Source organism: Rana temporaria, chromosome 1 (genome assembly GCF_905171775.1).
Source record: "Rana temporaria chromosome 1, aRanTem1.1, whole genome shotgun sequence".
Lineage (NCBI taxonomy): Eukaryota > Metazoa > Chordata > Amphibia > Anura > Ranidae > Rana > Rana temporaria.
The window spans coordinates 45242368-45264191 of record NC_053489.1 but is presented as its reverse complement, the minus strand read 5'-3'; the positions used below and the strand labels follow the sequence as shown (position 1 = coordinate 45264191).

At 45.4% G+C, this 21824-nt stretch overlaps 1 protein-coding gene across 2 annotated transcripts in view; it reads right to left on the bottom strand.

Annotated features, from left to right (window-relative positions):
• Positions 1–414: 414 nt before the first annotated feature.
• The window catches only part of RAB27B (RAB27B, member RAS oncogene family), a 351838-nt gene continuing 330428 nt past the window's right edge, over positions 415–21824 (bottom strand). For both annotated transcript variants that reach the window (XM_040337285.1, XM_040337276.1), the window contains 4 exons: positions 19456–19541; positions 15887–15990; positions 8163–8286; positions 415–1138 (listed from right to left, as the gene is read on the bottom strand). In XM_040337285.1, coding sequence (XP_040193219.1) covers positions 952–1138; positions 8163–8286; positions 15887–15990; positions 19456–19541 — 501 coding nt within the window. In that variant the 3' untranslated portion in view covers positions 415–951. The remainder of the gene's footprint in view (positions 1139–8162; positions 8287–15886; positions 15991–19455; positions 19542–21824) is intronic.

The following is a 21824-nucleotide window of genomic DNA, read 5'->3' as shown; positions in this document are numbered from 1 at the left end:
GATGTAAAGTTAACATAAATAAACACATGACTGGATTAAACAGTGATTTTTCTTCTTTTTTTTTTATACCTGCCCTTCATTAAAAAATGTTACTTGGTGTAAACAATTTTGTGGACCTTTCCACACTGCAAGTTGAATGTCATTTCATAGGGTCTCATATAGTAAAAGAATCTTAAAAACCAAAATGACTTATGGTCTATAAAAAAAAAATCTTGCGTTGCTATGTTTACAGGCCCCAAACACTCAAGCGCATGAGCCGTTTTAATAGAACAATTCTATATTTCACCTTGCCTTGGTGTGGAGAACCAATGTAAACCATTCCCTGACCAACATTTAAAACCCCCGGCCTTTTCTACATACCTGATCAGAACATAAAATGGTCATAATAGCAAAAAAAAAACAAAAAAACATAGGCACCAAGCAAAAACACATTACTAAAATACTTCAGATTCATTCACAAACATTTAGGAGACACATAAATGTCGTATCGTTCAGATATAAAGAACGGGAGATCCTGAAATGGAAAAAAATGTAAACAGTACGAAGGTCGAAAGCCCGTGTTGCACAATTTGTTGGCGTGCTTACAATGCAATTTTTAGTAACTCGCATACCTGATCCAGCCTAAAATCTATGACAGATGATTCTGAACCAAGAAAAAAAAAAATCCCCTTTTTATACCACAGTCACCCCTTATTTCTGTAAGAAACATATTTTTTTTTTGTCTCTCATTTATGCTGCATATAAATATATAAGATTAACACTTTCTTCACAAGAGATGTTGGCGTCTACCATAACAATGGGGAAGAGGGCTCCTGGAGGAGCTGAATATGAAGCTTACGAATGGCTGCAGTGTAGAGACTGACCACAAGGGGGCACTGTGGTGGTGTGTCAGCCATTCCACAAGAGTTGTATCGGATAAATCAGTCTGTACAGATTATTTTCTAGGTATATTTAACAGGCACACTTTCTCTCCGATTTTGTTTCGTCTAATTTTCCAGAGTTTCCTCCGTTCACCGCGTCTGGGACTTGGGTCTTATCTACGCATTGCTCCATCCGTTTCATGATCAAGTCCAGCAGGGTTTCTACGGACTTCTCCACGTTATGTCCAGTCGCTGCGCTCGTTTCAAAGTATGGAATTCTGTTATGGAGGGAAAAAATAAAATAAAACAGGACTATTAAAACATATTACATGTGAAACAAGACTATGCAGGCTTACTTCACGAGAACTGAAATATTTATTTATTATAGGGATTTATATTGCGCCGACAATTACACAGCTCTACTATACATATATATATATCAGTCCCTGCCCCCAGGGAGCTTACAATCTAAGGTCCTTATCTCACTATATAAACACGCACACATATACTAGAGCAGGGGTGTCAAACTAAATTTCATTGTGGGCCGCATCAGCATTACGATTACCCTCAAAAGGGCCGGTTGTATCTGTAAGATTAGATGTCCAGCACATCCCCCTCCCCTTACATTAGATGTCAAGAGCCACCCCACCATCAGAAGTTGAGTCCCTTACATCACAGTGCACCCCCCTTTCCTTATGCTGCTGCTGGGAAGAAGCTGGATGCATTGCTTGAAAGCAGAAAGTAAGGGTCTGGAGTAGGACCAGAGGAGGGCTGGAGCTCTCCTGCAGCTGCAGGAGAGGTGCAAGGGCCATATGAAATGGTCTGGAGGGCCGGATTCGGCCCGTGGGCCTTGTGTTTGACCCCTGTGTACTAGAGCTAATTAACCTACCAGCATGTCCTTGGGATGTGGGAGGAGTCCCACCCAAGGAACACATGCACAATCCATGCAGATAGTGTCCTGGCTGGGATTAGATAAACAGTATAATAGAGCTCCGCCTCTTGACCACTCCCACAGGACCACAGTGAATAGCATAAATTAAAGGCCTAGTTAGGCCCCCGCCCCATTCAAACTGTTAATTTTCAGAACTTTAAAGACGTATGTGTCCACAATTGCCCCTTTCAGGTCATTTAAATAAACCTTTTGTCATTCCAGCTGGGAATCATTAAGGTTACTGCCTGGACCCTAGCAGGCTTGGTTGTTTATATAAGACTAGGGATCGCGAGCCTTCGTCAGCGGAGCACTCTACCAGAGCAGTTGAAGCCTCATAGGCAGCACATTCAAGAGAATCTATGATGTCCATCTGTAGAGGGGTATCGTGGTCGTTCCAACATTCCTACTCAAACTTGGCGGAATACACCCGGGGGCCTTGTCATCACGGGACTTTGTAGGAAGGACTAATCAGTCCTCTGTCTCATCCTAATTAGAAGATTGGTTGGACAAGTAGATCCCACCCTGTCATCTAGTTATTTATCACTAGCATACTACCATGGTGGCGTCAGGAAAACGGAAAATTGTATCAAATACTTACCGTAATTTTCCTTTCCTGACGCCAAACCATGGCAGCATACGGTCCCACCCTTGTACGTTTCGTTATGTAGCCAATTACAGAGAATGGGGTGGGGCCTAACTAGGCCTTTAACCACTTAAGACCCGGACCATTATGCAGGTTAAGTACCTCGCCCCTTTTTGCGATTCGGCACTGCGTCGCTTTAACTGACAATTGCGCGGTAATCCAACCTGCCTCCCAAACAAATTTGGCGTCCTTTTTTTCCCACAAATAGAGCTTTCGTATGGTTGTATTTGATCACCTCTGCAGATTTTATTTTTTGCGCTATAAACAAAAATAGAGCGACAATTTTGAAAAAAAAATGAATATTTTTTACTTTTTGCTATAATAAATACCCCCAAAAAACATTTTTTTTCCTCAGTTAAGGCTGGGTTCACACTACTACACTACTTTCATCCTACTTTGCTCTGCTACATTGGTCCTACATTTATCCTACATTGGTCCTACATTTATCCTACATTGGTCCTACATCCATCCTACTTTCATGAACAGGATACTACTTTGGTCCGACTTCAATGATATTCAATGGGCCTGAAGTAGGATCAATGTAGGACCAAAAGTAGTACAGGGAGCATTTTCAAAGTCGGACCGACTTGTGTAGGACGCTACAAGACGCTCTCATAGGGAAACATTGAACACAGAGCAAAGTAGGATGAAAGTAGTGTAGTAGTGTGAACCCAGCCTTAGGCCAATACATATTCTTGTACATATTTTTGGTAAAAAAAAAATCGCAATAAGCGTTTAACGATTGGTTTGGGCAAAATGTATCGCGTTTACAAAATAGGGGATCGTTTTATGGCATTTTTATTAATATTTTTCTTTTTACTATTAATGGCGGCGATCAGCGTTTTTTTTTTCCCGTGACTGCTACATTATGGCGGACACATCAGACACTTTTGACAAATTTTTGGGACCATTGTCATTTTCACAGCAAAAAGTGCTATAAAAATGCACTGATTACTGTGAAAATGACAATTGCAGTTTAGGAGTTAACCACTAAGGGGCGCTGTATGGGTTATGTGTTTCTAACTGTAGGGGGCGGGCTGGACGTGTGATGTCATTGATCGTCTTTGCCTATATCAGGGAACAGATGATCAATGACATTGCCACAATGAAGAACAGGGAAGATGTGTTTACACACACCTCTCCCCGTTCTTCAGCTCCGTAGACCGATCGCAGGACACCGGTGGCGATGGGGTCTGCGGGTCCCGCGGGCGCGGTCACGGAGCTTAGGACCGACGCGCTCGAGACCCCACGGCTGTGCCCAGCCGTGCCATTCTGCCGATGTATATCGGCATGAAGGGGTCCTTAAGTGGTTAATTTATGCTATTCACTGGTCCTGAGGGAGTGGTCAAGAGGCGGAGCTCTATAACTAGTATGCTGCCATGGTTTGGCGTCAGGAAAGGAAAATGACGGTAAATATTTGATACAATTTTCCATTTTATATTTTCCATTTCTGTCTCTGGTGTTGATAGTTGGAGCTGAACGGCCCCCCTGACAATTGCTGCAATTTACAGTGGGCAAAATAATTATTTGATCCCCTGCAGATTTGGTAAGTTTGCCCACTTACAAAGAAATGAAGGGTCTATCATTTTTATCATAGGTGTATTTTAAATGATAGAGACAGAATATCAACCAAAAATCCACCAAAATACAAATGTTATAAATGATGTTGCAGTTCAGTGAGTAAAATAAGTATTTGATCCCCAAGCAAAACATGACTTAGTAGTTGATGGAGAAACCCTCGTTGGCAAGCACAGAGGTCAGACGTTTCTTGTAGTTGGTGATCAGGTTTTCACACATCTCAGGAAGGATTTTGGTCCACTCTTCTTTACAGATCTTCTCTAAAAATAGAAGAATACGGCCTATACTGAGGAAAAAAATCGTGTTTTTTTTATATTTTTTTGGGGGATATTTATTACAGCAAAAAGTAAAAAATATTGCTTTTTTTATTTCAAAATTGTCTCTATTTTTTTTGTTTATAGCGCAAAAAATAAAAACCGCAGAGGTGATCAAATACCACCAAAAGAAAGCTCTATTTGTGGGGAAAAAAGGACGCCAATTTTGTTTGGGTGCCACGTCGCAATTGTCACTTAAGACCGTTGTCACAGTGCCGAATCGCAAAAAGTGGGCAGCTAATTCTTCCGGGGCCGAAGTGGTTAAGCAATCACAGGTGAAAGGGAAGGCGGGGGGGGAAGGTGGGCTCCAGTTCACAGTGGTGCCACCCGGGCGGTAAAACATGTCAGCGCCCTTCCACTGATACCAATGATAAGGAACTATTCCTCTCACTGACACCAAGGATGGGGCATTATTCTTCTCACGACACTAAACCTTTTTTTAAGGTCTGGATGGACTTTTGTTGCCAGCGGTTTAGACATGCGGTTTAATGGCTGTGTGTTGAGTTATTTTGAGGGGACATCAAATGTACACTGTTATACAAGCTGTACACTCACTACACAACATTGTAGCAAAGTGTAATTTCTTCAGTGTTAATAATAAATAATTTTTCGAAATAATTTTTCAATCTATCTAGGACGTTGGCACACAACATATTTTGGATCCACAACGCCATCTTGTGGTAATGCCAGTACTTCAGGCTTCATTTCTTCAGTGTTGTCACATGAAACGTGCGGGGTGTACTCACTTTTGTGAAATACTGTATTTCAGAAAAAAATGCTGAATTATGGCCACTAGATGGAGCTGATAACTGTACTAACGGTACTAAAGGCTAAGTTCATCTTTTTGGGAAGCATTTGACTTTTGATAATAAATAGCCTTTTTTCATGTGTTGCCCCAGCCATCTCAATGTTATTTTCTCTCACTTACCTCACGGGAGCTTTCAATTTTAATATTTGAATAAAAAAAAATATTATTAAGTATATTTCCAAGGCTCTCCGGCACCCCCCACCTCTGGCCACATGCGGTATTGCATGCCATAGAAGTCAATGCGGAACAAATTATCTTTGTTTCCATTGACTTCTATGGGAAAACTCACTTTTATATGCGAGTGCTTTGGATTACAAGCATTCTCATGGAACGGATTATGCTCATAATCCAAGGTTCCACTGTAAATCTAAAGGAAAGTGTGCATAGATTGTGTAATCAGATTGCATAGTGTATGGGCTTTTGGAGCCAGGAGCCACCAGTGTCTTTAACATTGGCTGGTTGTTGAGTAGCGGGACGGAAAGCCAGCCGTCAAATCTTTAACAACGGATCACTCATCAGCTGTTAGCGGGATTCCCCACTGACAGCTGAATGAAAAAAAAACAGCCCTTTCAGGTCTGGTATGGATTTTAAGGGGAACCCCATGTCAAAAAAAGGCATGGGGTCCCCCCAAATTCATGCCAGATCCTTATCCGAGTATGCAGCCTGGCAGGCCAGAAAAGGGGGGGACGAGCAAGTGCCCCTCTCCCCATGCCCTCAACATGGTAGGGGTGCTTTGCAGTGGAGGAATTCTTCTCCCCCATTCCCAAAGCACCTTGTCCCCATGTTAATGGGGACAATGGCCTCTTCCCCACAACCCTGGCCTGTGGTTGTGGGGGTCTGCAAGCAGGGGGCTTATTGGAATCTGGAAGCCCCCTTTAACAAGGGGACCCCCAGATCCTGCCTCCCCTATGTGAGTGAGATTTTTAAGTACCGTAGTTTGCGCAATTTTGAAGCATGACATGTTGGGTATTTATTTACTCGGCGTAGCATCATCTTTCACATTATACAAAAACATTGGGATAACTTTACTGTTGTTTTTTTTTTATTCCCCAAAAAATGTAGTTTGAAAGACCGATGCGCAAATACAGTGTGACATAAAATATTGCATCAACCGCCATTTTTTTAGGGTCTCTGCTAAAAAAATATATATAATGTTTGGGGGTTCTAAGTAGTTTTTTTGTTCAGTGAAATAAAACGGACATACAGAGAAAAACCTTAGTCCGTTCCGCCTCCTTGCTGTGAGTGACAGGTTATTTACATATCTCATGCACTAGCCTGGAGACAGGCATTATTTTTCAATTCCCACCCCCACTCCTTTTCTGAAGTCATGTGGTTACTTTTCTGGATTTTGACTGGATGTTAGTCAGTGGCGGTTTGTCCATAGAGGGCGCTGGAGCGCCACCCCCTCTGGCTCTCGCCCGCCACTGAGTCTAATAACATACATTCATGCATTGCATGAATGTATGTTATTGTTGCCAGCTGTCGCTGGTCTATTCAGCGATGGCCAGATTTTGAGCGCCGGCCACCTGAATAACGGCAGCTGGTTGGCTGTGCGGAAGTGCCTATCAGAGCCCTCGGCTCCCGGATGTCTAATCCTCGGAACGTACGGGGGGTGCGTTCCTTGAATAAGACTGACAGCCGTCTCAGCCAATCAGGTTCCCCGATTCTGGTTATTGGTAACCTGATTGGCTGAAGCGTCACCAAGGTGGGAGAAGACATTGAGGGACGTGGAAAGAGTAAGGTAAGTGCATTTTACAGGGCATAGGGGCGACAATGGGCACAGAGGCGACAAAGGGCACAGAGGCATCAATGGGCACAGTGGTGACAATGGGCACAGTGGTGACAATGGGCACAGTGGCAACAATTAAAGGGCACATTGACATGCACAGTGGCAACAATGGGCACAGTGGTGACAATTAAAGGGCACAGTGGTGACAATTGGCACAGTGGCGACAATTGAGGGGCACAGTGGCTGCGTTTGATGGCATGGCACAGTGGCTGCGTTTTATGGCATGGCACAGTGACTGCGTTTGATGGCATGGCACAATGACTGCGTTTGATGGCATGGCACAGTGGTGCGAATTGATGGCATAGTGACTGCATTTGATGGCATGGCACAGTGGTGATAATTGATGGCACAATGGCTGTGTTTGATGGCATGGCACAGTGGTGACAATTGATGGCACAGTGGCTGCGTTTAATGGCATGGCACAGTGGTGATAATTGATGGCACAGTGGCTGTGTTTGATGGCATGGCACATTGGTGATAATTGATGGCACAATGGCTGTGTTTGATGGCATGGCACAGTGGTGATAATTGATGGCACAGTGGCTGTGTTTGATGGCATGGCACAGTGGTGACAATTGATGGCACAGTGGCTGCTTTGATGGCATGGCACAGTGGTGACAATTGATGGAACAGTGGCTGCATTTGATGGCATGGCACAGTGGTGACAATTGATGGCACAGTGGCTGCTTTGATGGCATGGCACAGTGGTGACAATTGATGGAACAGTGGCTGCTTTGATGGCATGGCACAGTGGTGACAATTGATGGCACAGTGGCTGCGTTTGATGGCATGGCACAGTGGTGACAATTGATTGCACAGTGGCTGCATTTGATGGGCACAGTGAGGCTGCAATTTTTTTCTTTTTCTTTTTTTTTCGTTTGTGCCCCCCCATCCAAATTTTGAGCACCAGCCTCCACTGATGTTGGTTATCATAGCAGAATTTATCTGCAGTTTTTCAGTTCTTATAACAGACAGAGGGGAGACATTTGACAGGTAAGGATACATGCAGGAGGCATCTATATCCTTATAGATCAGCACTATGGCAGTAGTTTAGAAAGGATGAGAGAGGATTACATCCACTTTAAGGAGAATCAGTCCAACCAGAACTAATATTCCACCTATGGATGGACACTGATAGACTGAATTGCTCACTTGGTTTCTTCCATCCACCAGGGACTGCAGCTGCACCCCTCTGAGAATGGACCATCCCATTACATCTGGGTAATTTAAATGACTCACCCATATTTATCAGCGAGCTCTTTTGCTTGTCGCTCATTGACCTCTCGTTGATCTGACAGGTCTGCTTTGTTACCAATTAGGACAATGTCTGGATTCTCACAGTAAGCATTTGCTTGCAGCTGACCTGAAAAAAAAAAAGGATAAAAATATGCCCGTCAGGTTGATATTAAGGTAGATGTAAATGCCAACCGGTTGACATTTAGTTTGCAAAGCAATTTGTATTATAAACAATGGTCATGTTTCTTTTTCATAAAATACTAATTTCACCTTTGTTGCATCTCAGTGCTGCTGATCTCTTGGAGTCCGTTTGCAGCCGCTTCCTGTTTACAGCGATGGCTGTATGGGTTTTCTCATGCCCATGTAACAAGGTGGCAACATAGGAGTATAATTGGGAGACAGTGACAGCGTGTTGTCACTCTAAAGCAGGGATCCTCAAACTGCGGCCCTCCAGCTGTTGTGGAACTACACGTCACATGAGGCATTGTAAAACCCTGACATTCACAGACATGACTAGGCATGTTGCTGAACAACTGGAGGGCCGTAGTTTGAAGACCCCTGCTCTAAAGCCTCATACACACGATCGGATTTTCCGCTGACAAAGCCTCAGAATTTTGTCCGAAGGGCGTTGGCCGTGAACTAGGGTGACCATGTGTCCCGGATTGCCCGGGACAGTCCTGCATTTTGCAGGTCTGTCCCGGGTCCCGGGCACCTTCATTCCGGGACAATACAGTGTCCCGGAATGAAACTGACACAGCCACCCGCTGAGCCGACGATGGGAACTGTCTGTTTCCCAGCCCAGGGTGTTCACCCCGCCAAATGCCCTGCAATGCACTGCGCACTGCCCCCAACCAGGGCGCAGTAAAAGCTGGTTGTTAAGGAGCGGGGCTGGGAAGCCAGCGTCCTTATTAACTGATGAGTCATTAGCTGTCAATGGGCTTGCCCGCTGACAGCTGAATAAAAAAAAAAGCTGCCAATAAAAAAAAAAAGGGGGGGGGGGGAAACGGCGTGGGGTCCCCCTCCCCTAGTCCATTCCAGACCCTTTGTGCCAGATTCACATACAAATGCGTTACGCTGCGGCGGCGTAACGTATCCCATTTATGTTACACCGCCGCAAGTTTACAGCGTAAGTGCTTGATTCATAAAGCACTTACCTGTAAACTTGCGGCGGCGTAGCGTAAATCTGCCCGGCGCAAGCCCGCCTAATTCAAATGGGGCGGGGACCATTTAAATTAGCCGAACGTACTGCGCATGCTCCGTCCCTAAAATTTCCCGACGTGCCTTGCGCTAAATGACGTCGCAAGGACGTCATTGGTTTCAACGTTAACGTAAATGGCGTCCAGTGCCATTCACGGACGACTTACGCAAACGACGTGAAATTTAAAAATTTGACGCGGGAACGACGCCCATACTTAACATTGGTTAGACCACCTAGAGGGCATGCTTAGTTTTACGCGACGCATCTCTACGGAAACGACGTAAAATTACAGCGACGGGCAAAGCAAACATTCGTGAATCGGCGTAACTAGTAATTTGCATATTCTACGCCGACCGCAATGGACTCGCCACCTAGCGGCCAGCCTAGAATTGCAGACTAAGATCCGACGGTGTAAGTCACTTACACCTGTCGGATCTTAGGGCTATCTATGCGTAACCTGATTCTATGAATCAGTCGCATAGATACGACCGTCGGAACTCAGAGATACGACGGCGTATCAGGAGATACGCTGTCGTATTTCTTTTGTGAATGTGGCCCTTTGGGTCCTTTTATGGCCAATTACTTGCATATAAGCCTTTAAAATTGGCATTTTTTTTTGTGAAGGAGGGGGGTGTCCCTGAATGGCAGTTTGGATATGTGGTCACCCTACCGTGAACTTGTATTGCATACAAACGGCAAAGAATTGTTGGCCATCAAACACAAATCTACGTGTTTTTTCAGCTCTTTAGCACCACCCTTTCGGGCAACTTCTGCTTATGTTGTGTTATGGTGAGCATTGCTACGGAGCATGCGTATTTGTACTTTGTTTTTGTTTTTTCCCGATGGACTTTTGTACACACGATCGGATAATCCGACAACACACATTTGTTGTCGGAAAATTTTAAAGCATGCTATCCCACATTTGTTGTCAGAAATTCCGACAGCAATTGTCCGATGGAGCATACAAACGGTTGGATTATCCGACAACATCCTGCCATCACACAATTCCCTAAAGAAGGATTGCCGCTCTAAGCCCCAGTCCTCTAAAGCACACGCCCTTTTAGTAACTTACAGGTGCTGACACAGCAACGAATTAGAAAGGAAGAAAAAATCCTGGATGGCCGCACACGTTAAAGGTGCTTAATCATAACTATGATTAAGCACCTTCATACGGTGTGAAACGCGTCGGAAGCTTTTCCTGTTTTCTGTAACATGAAGTGAGTGTATTTGATTTCATCTGCTACACAAGATATCAATAAAGATAACTTTAACTGTGTGTGGCCATCCAGGATTTTTTCTTCCATCACACAATTCCCGTCAGAAAAAAAACTGATCGTGTGTATGAGGCTTAAAGCGGAGGTTCACCCAAAAATCCACTTTTTGACATTAGCTGCAGCATACTGCTAACATCTGCAGTATGCTGTTTTTTTTTTTTTTTTAACTTGTACTTATCGTTATATGAGCCCTTGTTTTCCGGCTCCGAGCGGGGAATCCTGCGGGGAATGGGCGTTTCTAGTTGATTGTCGGCTGCTAAGGCTCGTCTTGTCCTCTGTTTAATCTTCAACTGCCATGATGCTGCACATGTGATGAGTTATGACACCAGCCATTGGATGGTTTGACAGTTTGGTTGAGAGCACAACCAATGTGACAGTTAGCATTCCCGGCATGCCAGTAACTGCTTTTTCAAACTGTTAAATTGATGGGTTTACTTCCGCTTTAAGGATGCTGGAAAGTTCATTTTGAGGGTGAACCTCCGCTTTAAGACAGAAGTGCCTCAATAAGGATCCCACCAGGTACTATTTTAGTGAAAGCTGCAGATTTCAAAACTGTAAAAGCAGGCAGTTGAAGGGTGGTTTTACTGACCCCCTGAGCATCCACCTAACCAATATAATGCTGCTGCTCAGTGCTGTATCTTTACCACAGCAAACGTTAACCATTGTGTTGCATTCAGCAGGCGGTACAGCCAAACACAGTGGCCCAGATTCAGGTAGAATCGCGCAATATTTGCGTGGGCAAAGAGCAAAAATTTTTCTCTGCGCCCACGCAAATATTGCGCTTTGCCCGCGATTCACGGAGCAATTGCTCCGTAAATTGCGCGGGCGATATGTTAATCAGCCGTGCATAAGGCTGCCTAATGTAAATGATCCCGCCGGGGGCGGGAATCATTTAAATTAGGCGCGCTCCCGCGCCGAGCGAACAGCGCATTGCAGCAAATGACGTCGCAAGGACGTCATTTGCTTCTAAGTGAACGTGAATGGCGTCCAGCGCCATTCACGGTTCACTTACGTAAACGACGTAAAATTTGAACGTCGCGAGCGGGAAGCGCAGCTATACTTTAGCATTGGTTGAGCCTGCTATTAGCAGGAGCAGCCTTATGCTAAAGTCGCCGTACGGAAACTCCGTACCTTGCGTGCGCAGGGCCCGCGCAACTTTTGTGAATCGGTGGTAGTATGCAATTTGCATACTATACGCCGATCACAAAGGCCGCGCCCCCTAGCGGCCAACGCAAGAATGCAGCCTGGGATGTGAAGGCATAAGGAGGCTTATGTCTGTCATATCCTAGGCTGCAGTCGGTGTAACGAGGTTCCTGAATCAGGAGCACTCGTTACACCGGAGCAAGTAAGCCCTTGCGCCGCGCAACCAACTGCCCTGCATCATGCATGTGTGAACAAGCCCTTAGTGATTGGGTTTGGAGTCTGTATATAATAAAAATTAACATATGTTCAGGTCACTAGAAGGCAGGGCCGCCATCAGGGGGGTACAGGCAGTACACCTGTAAGGGGCCCGGAGGCCCCCAGGGCCCCGGATGGCAACCCCCCTTTTTTTTCATTTAATTTTTTATATAAAAAAAAAATCTAATATATATATATATATATATATATATTTTAGGGGTACGGGGGCCCGGAGATCCCCAGGTGCTAACCCCCCCCCTTTTTTTTATAAAAAACAAATATTTTTTTTATAAAAAATTAATATTTTTTTTTATAAAAAAAAAAATATTTTTTATATATTTTATTATATATATATTATTAAAGGGCCCAGAGGTCCCCACCCCCCTTTTTTTATAAAAAAAAAATAAAAAAAAATTATATTATTTTATTTCTTTTTTTTCTTTTTTTATATATATATATACAGTATATATATATATATATATATATATATATATATATATATATATATATATATATATATATATATATATATATATATATATTCTATTAAAGGGCTCAGAGGTCCCAAGGGCCCCATGTGGCAAACCCCCTTTTTTATTTTTTATAAATGTATTGTTATTTTTTTTTTATTATTATTATTAAAGGGCCCAGAGGTCCCCAGGGCCCTGGATGGCAACTCCCCCCCTTTTTTTTATAAATGTTTTTTTTATATATATATATATTTTATTAAAGGGCCCAGAGGTTTCTTTTTTATTATTATTAAAGGGCCCAGAGGTCCCGGATGGCAACCCCCCTTTTTTTATATTGTATATATATATATATATTTTTTTTATTTTTTATTAAAGGGCACAGAGGTCCCCAGGGCCCCGGATGGCTACCCCCCTTTTTTATATATATTTTTCTTTATTTCTTCTTTTTTTTGTAAAGGTCCCCCCCCTCGCTTCTCAATTTGCCGCAGCCCCCCCCCCCCCCCCCGCTTCTCCTCTGCTCCAGGGGGCCCATGCCTGAAGCTGTGTAAGGGGCCCCATAATTCCTGATGGCTGCCCTGCTAGAAGGAGAAGAGAATGATGTCACAGGAGACAATGGGAATAGGGTTGCCACCTCATCCCTTTAAACCCGAACACATATGAATTACACAGGCTCTGAGGCTAATTTAATGCAGATAAGGCACCAACTTAATCACCCACAGAACCTGTGTAATGAATAAGTGTTCGGTTTTAACGGGATGAAGTGGCAACCCTACATAGGAATGATGAGGATCCCAAATCCCAGGACAATGTTTCCAGGAACTCGCTGGAAGGGTGGTGACAACATCATCCTCTCCGAAATTGTAGTCGGCTGTTAAGTATATTTTCTAATCCTTGCTTTACACAGGTGTGTTCCTCTGCAGAAGGGGTCTCCAAACTTCCTAAACTAAGGGCCAGTTTACTATCCTTCAGACTTTGGGGTGGGTCAGTGTGTTGCCAGTGGGAGTATAAAATCCCCCAGCATCAGTGGGAATAGAAAATGCCCCAAATTCTGTGGTCAATAGACATGGGCACGAGTGTGTTTGAAATCCCACATGCCCAATCTAGCCAGAAAGCCGACACTACACACCGCTAATCACAGGCAGCGAGTCATTTCCCGATCTGTGCTGCTGCGGCCCGGGAAATGTCTCACTTCCTGTTATTAGTGGTGTGCAGTGTCATGTGGGATTTCGAACATGCCCAAGCCCATCTCTTGTGGTCAATGGGAGTAAAAAAATTACAAAGACCTGTGGTCAGAAGGAGAAGGAATAATGCCTTTGTTGGAGTCAATGGAGGTAAATGTCTCCTTTGTTGGTGTCAGTGGAAGGAGTAGTAACCCATTGTTGGTATCAGTGGAAGGAGTAGTGACTAATGACCCATTGTTGGTATCAGTTAAAGAAGCAGTGACTTATCGTTGGTATTAGCGGCAGGAGAAGTGACCTATCATTGGTATCAATGGAAGGAGAAGTTACCTATCGGTATCAGTGGAAGGAGTAGTGACCTATTGTTGGTATCAGTGAAAGGAGTAGTGACCCATCGATGGTATAAGTGGAAGGTGTAGTGACCGATCGTTGGTATCAATGGAGAGAGTAGCAACCCATCGTTGGTATCAGTGAAGAGAGTAGCAACCCATCGTTGGTATCAGTGGAGAGAGTAGTGACCCATCGTTGGTATCAGTGGAAGACGTAGTGACTCATCGTTGGTATCAGTGGGAGACGTAGTGACCCATCGTTGGTATCAGTGGAAGACGTAGTGGCCCATCGTTGGTATCAGTGGAAGACATAGTGACCCATCGTTGGTATCAGTGGAAGACGTAGTGACCCACTGTTGGTATCAGTGGAAGACGTAGTGACCCATCATTGGTATCAATGGAAGACGTAGTGACCCATCGTTGGTATCAGTGGAAGACGTAGTGGCCCATCGTTGGTATCAGTGGAAGACGTAGTGACCCATTGTTGGTATCAGTGGAAGACGTAGTGACCCACTGTTGGTATCAGTGGAAGACATAGTGACCCATCATTGGTATCAATGGAAGATGTAGTGATCCATCGTTGGTATCAGTGGAAGACGTAGTAACCCATCGTTGGTATCAGTGGAGAGAGTAGTGACTCATCGTTGGTATCAGTGGAGAGAGTAGTGCCTCGTATCAATGGGAGGAACAGTGCCCCAAGGGCTGAATGAAGGCAAGAAAAGGGCCACATCTAGCCAATGGGCCACAGTTTGGAGAGCACTGATCTACAGGTGTTACACAGACATTTTCAAAGAAGCAGGCCATAATAGAGCAATATCTACTATAATGTATTTTTTAAAATGTGCAGATTTAATTAAAATACCTAGTGATACTCCATGAAGGTACTTATTATTATTATCCAGGATTTATATAACGCCAACAGTTTGCCCAGTGCTTTATATTATAAAGGGAGACAGTACAGTAACAATGGAATTTAATCCAAGAGGATTCAGAGGGCCCTGCACCTGAGAGCTTAAAATCTAATAGGGAGGGTTATAGGGTGCCCCTGTCTCCCATTTGGGCTTCAGTACTGTCACCCTATCACATGGACTTCCAATGGAGACTACATGAGGCTTCTTCGAGCATGGGCATAGCATAAGGGGTAGCAGGGGTCACAATCGCAACCCCGCTCCTAGCTCCAGGAGGCCCCAGCAGCCTCCCTGTCATATTATCATATCCTCCACAAAGTCTTAGTCTTAGGGTCCCACAGCCACGCTCCAGTATGGGGCTTCTACTTTGCCTTCCACAGTCCACACCCCTCCAATCTCATTGGCTAGGGAGAAGCTGTGAAGCATTTCCTGAATGGAGAGGAGCACTGGGTGGGAACAGCCCAGGCTGGGGAAGTGTGTGTTGTGTGCTGGCAACACGGAATAGTAACCGTGCTTAGCGAGGCAAGAGGAGGAGAGTGCCGTCCTATAGCCACGATGAGACCTATGTCACTGGGATTCTCTGTACCCCCCCACCAGGGGATGTCCGCTTGCGCCAAGTTCCTGACAACTGGGGAAATGACACACACCTCCGGGAGATGACCTTCCCCCAACACCTGCCAACGCTGACAGAGAAACCTTCAGAAATTGCTAAAACAAACCCGTTAACACCTCCTCGGGGGGGCCCCTGAAGGGCTGCAGGCTCTGGATTGTGCGTCATGTGGCTTTGCCATTTTACATTTTGTGTCATGTGGCTTTGCCATTTTACATTCTAAAGTTGCAGTAGCAAACTCTCATGTTATAGTTAAGATGAGCTCTATTCAAGGACATATACTTTGCTGTACCAGTTCCTTCACCCCAGATCTCTGTAGGTACAATGCCAGCATAGAACTTTATAAAAGGTGTAATACTTACTCATCCAATTTCGCACATTGAGAAAACTCTGTTGACTGGTGAGGTCAAACATTAACAGGAAACCCATGGCGTCTCTGAAAAATGCCGTGGTGAGGCTCCGGAACCTGAGGACAGTTAAAGCATAACCAATTATAAATTGCCTAAAAGAGAAACAGCTCGAAAATATCACATCGCCAACTACCTTACATCAACAGACTAATATATAGGGCTAAACAAAAGGAAAATAGATGCCCGAAGGGAGTTAAAAACTAAAGCAGTAAACCCAAAAATAAAAATGTAATTTATTACAACCTACAGATCCTTAGATGTCATGGCTGCATTTTATGTTTTTTTTTCTTCTTTATTTTCACCTGTTGATCATGCCAGTACAAATTATATACACTATGGGCTGAATTCACAGAGACTTACGCCAACGTATCTACTAATACGCTGTCGTAAGTCCAAATGTGCACTGTCGTATCTATGCACTGATTCTCTAAATCAGATACGCCTGAATTGTGGCAAGAGAAGACCGACGTAAGTCTCCTACGCCGTCGTATCTTGGGTGCATATTTACGCTGGCCGCAAGGGGCGCTTCCGTTGATTTACGCGTCGAATATGTAAATGACCTAGATACGCCGATTCACGAACGTACTTGCGCACGTCGCAGTAAGCCATGCCGTTTACGTAAGGCGTACGTCCGGCGTAAAGATAAAACACCTCTATAGGTGGCGCAGCCAATGCAAAGGTATGGACGACGGAACAGCCGTCGAATTTTACGCTGTTTACGTAAGTCGTACGTGAATGGGGCTGGGCGTAGGTTACGTTAACGTCGTTGCCATTGAGCCGACGTATCTTAGGGCATAAATTAGACGTGATTCTGAGCATGCGCGCGCATGCGCCGTTCGTTCGGCGCTTCATTTACATGGGGTCAAGATTCGTTTTAATACAACATGCCCACTACCAGCCTACTTTGAATTAGGCGGGCTTACGCCGGCCCATTTACGCTACGCCGCCGTAACTTAGGGAGCAAGTGCTTTGTGAATACTGTACTTGACTCTCTATGTTACGTTGGCGTAGCACATATGAGATGCGCTACGCCCGCACAGAAATACGCCGCTCTCTGTGAATCTGGCCCTATATTACCAAAAGTATTGGGATACCTGCCTTTACACGCACATTATTGCCTAATGAACGTGGGTAGAGTTCAGGGAGCTGTGGGATACTCCATCAATACTGTTCAGTTATAAGAGGACAGTCATCTCTTTGTCAGAGCTTCTCAGTCCCTCTAGGATTGGGTGACCAGACATCCCTGGATTGAGGACACTGTCCCCAGAGCCAGTCTGCCCCCGGATTTGTCCCCAGATTGCAGTGGCATGGGAGAGGGCATCTGGTACTCTCGCCCCAGGTGCAACATTTAGGGGGCACAAAATAAATACTGTGCCCCCCCAAGTGTGCTGTGTTGCCCCCCCCTGCCCAGGGACTGTTGTGGTCCAGCGTGTTCCCCATGATCCCTCTGGTGCAGGCGGCCCGTGTGTGTGCGAGAACGGTGGAGAGGAGGGGCGGTGCAGAGTGTACATTGGCTATTGGAGAAGCTCTTGGCAGGGGATACAGAGAAGCGGCTGGGTGTCAGGAACAGTACCTGGTGCTGGGGAGAGCCCTGCTCTTACAATGCAGGCCATGGAGAGGTGAGCAAAATCAACCCATCTGCACTGTTCATGTGGGGGGGGGGGGGTGAGTAGTGCAGGAATCACGTAGGTCAGTGTAGTGGTCAGTATAGGAATCAGGTAGGTCAGTGTAGTGGTTGGATTGGATTGGAATAAATGCTTATAGAGCGCTGAATGTGAGTTGTGAAACTTGCGTCTAAGCGCTTACCAACAAGCTGGGGGTCAGGATAGGAATCAGATAGGTCAGTGTAGGGATCAGGTAGATCAGTGTAGGAATCAGGTAGGTCAGTGTAATGATCAGTGTAGGAATCTTAAGTCACGTGCCGAGTGATGTAACGCGTGGGGGAAGAGCCTAGTGAAGTGATCAACGGACGTTCATCCGTGTGAGGAAATCACTATACTGAGCAGCTTGTAAGGCTATGTTCAAAGGCTGTATCTGAAGAGGGGATTCTTATATCGCCCTGAAGCATCAAGGCATCCTTATATGCTGGGCCATTTGGAAGCAATTAAGCACCAGTCCACACTTATTAATCTGAAGTTTCAAGGTGTCTGCCTATGTTTTGTTTGAAAGCTCAACAACACGTCAGCCTGTGATTTGCTACACTTGAGGTTGTTTTTTGCACTTATGGATCATCTCACAATTTATTTGTTTTTTATTGTGGTTTCTTATTGATACCCTCCTGAGTGTGTATATTTGGTATCAATTCTGCACATATTGTACACATATTATCAGCAAAAGTTGATTTCAGCACATCACTATTTTTTCCTTTTTTTTGTATCATTCTGGTTTTGTACACCTGTGTGTATGCAGCGATATCATTTGGGTATTTTTGTTGTTTTTTCCTTTCAAATGTAATTAATAGTTAGCGCTGTAGTACATTTCTCACATAAGAGCACGAGACACTCTCTAGACCAGATCCTCAGTGAAATCCCTTTGTTAGCAGAAATTCTCAGCAACACAGCCCCTCTCCCCCAGCTCTAGCACAGCTGGACCTGTAGAACTTCAGCTAGGCTGCCTAGAAGGGCAGGGCAGCAGCTGGGAACTCAGGCTGGGAACTTCTCCTCCTGGACAAGAACAGGGCTGCCCCAGAACACAGACTGCGTATGCCAGGGGTAGGCAACCTGGGGCCCTGCAGCTGTTGTGGAACTACATTTCCTATGAGACATTGCAAAGCTAGCAGGTACAATTACTCCCAGGGGCATAATGGGATATGTAACAGCTAGGGGGCCCCAGGTTGCCTACCCCTGATGTATGCACTCCTCGGCCACCTACTGGTCACTCTCCCAGGGATTGGCTGAGACAACATAAATATTCAGGCTGTTGATTTGCCTCTTCCAGTTCTCTACATTCCAGAATCCTCCAGAAGGCAAGGGAAATTAGTCAAACTTGCAGCCAGTGAAACACAGAACAGACCAAAGCAATCACAAACTACTGGAGCCAAAAATAACTAAACTTACCTATCCTATCCAGCAACCTACATCTACGTAGGGTGCTACGTCTACTTACCTTTCCCCAGGTTCCTTCTGCAGTGCCTAGGTGACTGTGATATCATCCTTCTTTTGGTGGGAACTCTGAGAATGTTGAGCAGCCCACATCTCACGTGAAGATGATCCCACGCGGTGCTGCACTGTATTCTTTAGAGATTTGGGCTACTCGTCATTCCCCGGATTCTTATCAGCTGGAGGATGTTGTCACCCCCTGCCTACGGAAGTCGGGGAAAAGTTGAGTATATTGGCAAACTATTCATCTCCCGCAGGTTCTTTTTTGAACTTCAATGCAGCGTTTAAGCACGGAAGAGGGATGGGGGGGGGGGGGGGGGGGGGGTTGGTCACAATGTATTAGCACACCTTTTCTGAAATGCACGGTTCCATTTAAGGAACTCTTTACCTGGAAATAAAATAGTTTAATAATATTTAACTTACCTTTCCTGTCCAGCTGTGTCCCAAAGCTGTAAATGAACCTTGAAGGTTTTTCCGTGCGTACTGCCTGGACTGGCATTATTATAAATCTGAAGAAAGATATCATATTAGCACACATTAAATATAGTCATCATACACTTAAAGGGTCATTAAGGAAAAATATTTTTTTTTGCTGAAATGACTGTTTACAGGGTATAGAGACATAAAAGTTAACTGATTCCTTTTAAAAATGATTAAAAATAGATTAAATTCTATCATATAATGTACCTCTAGTTTCACTTTCGGTTTTAAACTGGTTTTATGTTTATGTGAAGTAAAGAGACCCACAGAACAAAAACAAACAAATCCAGGGCAGTGTTTTGTTTTTAAAATGAATCTGATTGGTTCTGAGGAGTTTTAGACACACAGCTTAGACCACAGTGAAAAGCTCCCATGAGTTTTTTCATAATGAGCCAGACAAGCAGGAAGTGTGGAGATCACAGCAGAATTACAGCAACTTCAAAGCAAAAACGAACAATAAGGACATGAAACCAGGACTGTAGTAAGGTAAAGGAAGCTATTTAGCTAAAAAAAAAAATTCCTTTAGTGATCCTTTAAATTTTGCCCCACAGCATTAATTCCCCCAGCAAGTAGCTAGGTCAGCAAAAGGACTTCATTTTAATTTGGTTGGTGAATTTATATTATAAGTAATGAGTGAATCTGCTGGCTTGTGAATAGTTTGGAGAAGAGGGGGGCAGAAATCTGACTGTAGTGCCGGGGTCTATGGGCCAAATCCACAGAAGAGATACTCCGGCGTAAGCCGTCGTATCTCTGGTTCTAACTTTGGAACTGATCCTCAGAAGCAGTTTTCCTAAGTTAGGCAGAAGATCCGACATCTGTAAGGGACTTACACTGCCGGATCTTAGGATGCAGTACCGCATCCGCCACTGGGGGCATTTCGAGTCGAAATGCCTCTGTTAGTATGCAAATTAGCACTTAGGGCGATCCTCAAAGCTTTTGTGCCTAGTTTTTTCGCCGTAAGTGTTAGTTTGCCTGGTGTAAAACTAGGGCTGCTTTTACAAAGTGTAAAGTTAGTCACACCTTGTAAAGGCCCATTTAAGCGACGGCATTTGGTATGCATTCCCGAGGGAGAACTCCACGGCAATTTGTAAATTCCAAACCGGCATGGGTTCCCCCCCAGGAGCATACCAGGCCCTTAGGTCTGTTATGGGTTGTAAGGAGACCCCCCTCCGCCGAAAAATTGACGTAGGGGGTCCCCCTACAATCCATACCAGACCCGTATCCAAAGCACGCTACCCGGCCAGCCAGGAAGGGAGTGGGGACGAGCGAGCGCCCCCCCCCCTCCTGAGCCGTGCCAGGCCGCATGCCCTCAACATGGGGGGGTTGGGTGCTCTGGGGCAGGGGGGCGCACTGCGGGCCCCCCCACCCCAGAGCACCCTGTCCCCATGTTGATGAGGACAGGACCTCTTCCCGACAACCCTTGCCATTGGTTGTCGGGGTCTGCGGGCGGAGGCTTATCGGAATCTGGGAGTCCCCTTTAATAAGGGGGCCCCCAGATACCGGCCCCCCACCCTAAGTGAATGGATATGGGGTACATCGTACCCCTATCCATTCACCTGTAGGCAAAAAGTAAAAGTTAATAAACACACAACACAAGGCTTTTTAAAATATTTTATTATTCTGCTCCGGACGCCCCCCCTGTCTTCGTTATTAGCTCAATTACCAGGGGGGGCTTCTTCTTCCACTCTCCGGGGGTCTTCTCCGCTCTCCGGGGGGGGTTTCTGCTTCCGCTCTCCGGGGGGGGCTTCTCTGGACTCCGGGGGGCTTCTTCCATCTTCTCCCCTCTTCCGCTCTTGACTCGGCGAACCCCGGTTCTTCTGCAGCTCTCCGGTGCCTTCTTCTTCAGCGCTGGCTGCCTGCTATGTTTGTGTGTTAGCTCGATTTCTAACAGGCAGCCGGCGCGGTCTTCTGTGACGTCATCTTCTCTTCTGTTCTTCTCCCCTCTTCCGATGTTGCCTCGTCGCCTGTTGTCGCTGTAATGATGGAAGCGCGCCTTGCATCCCATTTATATAGGCATCACCGTCCCATCATGCTCCGGCAGGTACCCACGTGGTGGGTGCCTACCCACGTGCACCCACCACGTGGGTACCTACCGGAGCATGATGGGACGGTGATGCCTATATAAATGTGATGCAAGGCGCGCTTCCATCATTACAGCGACAACAGGCGACGAGGCAACATCGGAAGAGGGGAGAAGAACAGAAGAGAAGATGACGTCACAGAAGACCGCGCCGGCTGCCTGTTAGAAATCGAGCTAACACACAAACATAGCAGGCAGCCAGCGCTGAAGAAGAAGGCACCGGAGAGCTGCA